Below are 2,266 nucleotides of genomic sequence, written 5' to 3'. Positions count from 1 at the left end.
ATGGAGAAAGAGGAAGAGGAGGAGATTCAGGTTGGTTGGTGGCCTTGATCAGAACAGCCCCAGGGATCTCAAACTGTAGCAACAAATGAAGGGGAAATGATGAAATAGAAGAATGCAGAAAAACCATGTTAGTTTTTTATTTGCTAAAACCTGAAGGCCATGATGTAAAATTGGGTTTCTCCTCCAAAGCCGGGATCAGTCTTCATCCCAAAAGTTACAGCTCCCTCAGCTAAACCATGATTTGTGCAGCTTCCATTCCTGGTGGAGTAATTCCAGTGGCTGGGTAGATATAATACATTAAGCCAAAAGGAACTGGATAAGGACAGAGCCCAACGTCTGACCCGGGCAAGTAGGACCGTCAGGAGGGTGCGGGGGGTGGACAACATAAAGCTTTGGAGTCCTTCATGAACAGAGATACAGGTAGTCCTTGAGTTATGACCACAACAGAACCCCAAATCAACACTGCTAAATGGGAGAGGCAGTTGTTTAAGTGCGTGGTGCCTCGTTTGATGACTTTTGCCACAGTTGTGAAGCAAATCACTGCAGTCGCTAAATGAATCATGCAGCCGTTAAGCCTCGCCTCGTTGGTTTTGCTTGACAGAAGCCGGCTGGGAAGGTCGCAAAAGGCGATCATAGGACCCCGGGATGCTGCAACCGTCATAAAGACATGCTAAATTACCAAGCACCCAAATTTCGACCATGTGGCTGTGGGGGTGCTGCATGGTCAAAAAGTGTGAAAAGTGATCATAAGTCACCTTTCTCACTGCCATTGGAACTTCGGACACTAAACAAATGGTTGTAAATCAAGGACTCCCTGTACCACTCTCACTAAACCAGGGGTAGGCAACCTTGGCTCTTTTATGACTCGTGGACTTCAACTCCCAGAATTCCTGAGCCAGCCATGCTGAGGGGAAAAGGAGAGGTTTCCAAGCTGAACCATGCTGGCTCAGGAATTCTGGGAGTTGGTCCACGAGTCATAAAAGAGCCAAGGTTGCCTTGTTGTTGCAAAGTCATGTCCAAACCATCACGACCCCATGGACAACTTCCTCCAGGCCTTCCTGTCCTCTACCATCCTCTGGAGTCCATTTAAGCCCCTCCACTAAACCATAAAGGAACCACACGAAGCCATTTTAGGAGTGAGGCCAGGTTAATCTGTGATGGCCCAAAGGACAACGCCCACGAATACGTACACAGGACGTACTGTTCACATGTATGGACCCACCTGACACATGCAAATCCCATGGGGGTCATTACAGTGGATCTGACATGTCATCTGTATCACACACACGCACGCGCACACACACACCCGTCCCACCCGAGCAAAACAAAGGCGGAGGTCATCCCTCTTCCAGCAGGCAAATGGGGAGGAACAGGGACTCTGGACGGCCATCCCTCCCCTCTTGCTAAAAAAGGGGAAGGGGAAAGCTCCCGTCAGCTCCATAAGGAGGATCCCAGCATTGCTTTGATTGAGGTGGGGGGGAATTGAAGCTTTGGGGATCTCCTCAGGGCTCATGAAAGGGATCTCCTAGCTCAGGGGTAGGCAGCCTTGGCTCTTTTATGACTCGTGGACTTCAACTCCCAGAATTCCTGAGCCAGCATGACTCAGCTTGGAAACCTCTCCCTTTCCCCTCAGCATGGCTGGCTCAGGAATTCTGGGAGTTGAAGTCCACGAGTCATAAAAGAGCCAAGGTTGCCTACCCCTGTATTGTTTGGGCTATTTGGGGTCATAAAGAGAAAGAATTTTCCTCTTATCTTCACTTCTTTTTCCTTCGTCCACCAGGAGCTACCTGGAAAAAGCCTCTCACCAAACCTTGGCCTGCAAGGCCCTTCAAGTGAAGAGCCTCCAGAAACGATGCAGCGGGGAAAAGCCTTTGAGCAAAATCCCCCTCAGAGGAACGGGGAGAGACTCTCCAGGTGCTCCGAGTGCGGGAAACCCTTTGCTTACCGGTCCCTCCTTTTGATCCACCGGAAGCTGCACACGGGGAACGGATCCCATTTGTGTTCGACATGTGGGAAATCCTTTCCTGAAGTGTGGGCCTTTGCCAAGCATCTCAGGAGCCATCCTGAACTGAGGCCTTACAAATGCGGAGAGTGCGGGAAGCGTTTTGCTAAAGGCTCGGACCTTGGAGCCCATCAGCGGATCCACCAGGGAAAGAGACCTCGGGAATGCCAGAACGGGTGGAAAACACTGGGCTTGTCTCAGAGGTCAGAGCTGCTTCAACATCAGGAAATCCACCCAGGAGAGAAATCTTACAAGTTCGGGCAA

At 50.5% G+C, this 2,266-nt stretch overlaps 1 protein-coding gene across 1 annotated transcript in view; it reads left to right on the top strand.

The window, feature by feature from the left end:
• The window catches only part of LOC107288203 (zinc finger protein 850-like), a 22,720-nt gene continuing 20,454 nt past the window's right edge, over positions 1-2,266 (top strand). Inside the window, exons 1-2 of the mRNA XM_015816792.1 lie at positions 1-30; positions 1,781-2,262. Coding sequence (XP_015672278.1) covers positions 1-30; positions 1,781-2,262 — 512 coding nt within the window. The remainder of the gene's footprint in view (positions 31-1,780; positions 2,263-2,266) is intronic.

The sequence above is a fragment of the Protobothrops mucrosquamatus genome, unplaced genomic scaffold (genome assembly GCF_001527695.2).
Source record: "Protobothrops mucrosquamatus isolate PMUCROS unplaced genomic scaffold, P.Mucros_1.0 scaffold_119, whole genome shotgun sequence".
Lineage (NCBI taxonomy): Eukaryota > Metazoa > Chordata > Lepidosauria > Squamata > Viperidae > Protobothrops > Protobothrops mucrosquamatus.
This window is presented reverse-complemented; position numbering and strand designations above follow the sequence as displayed.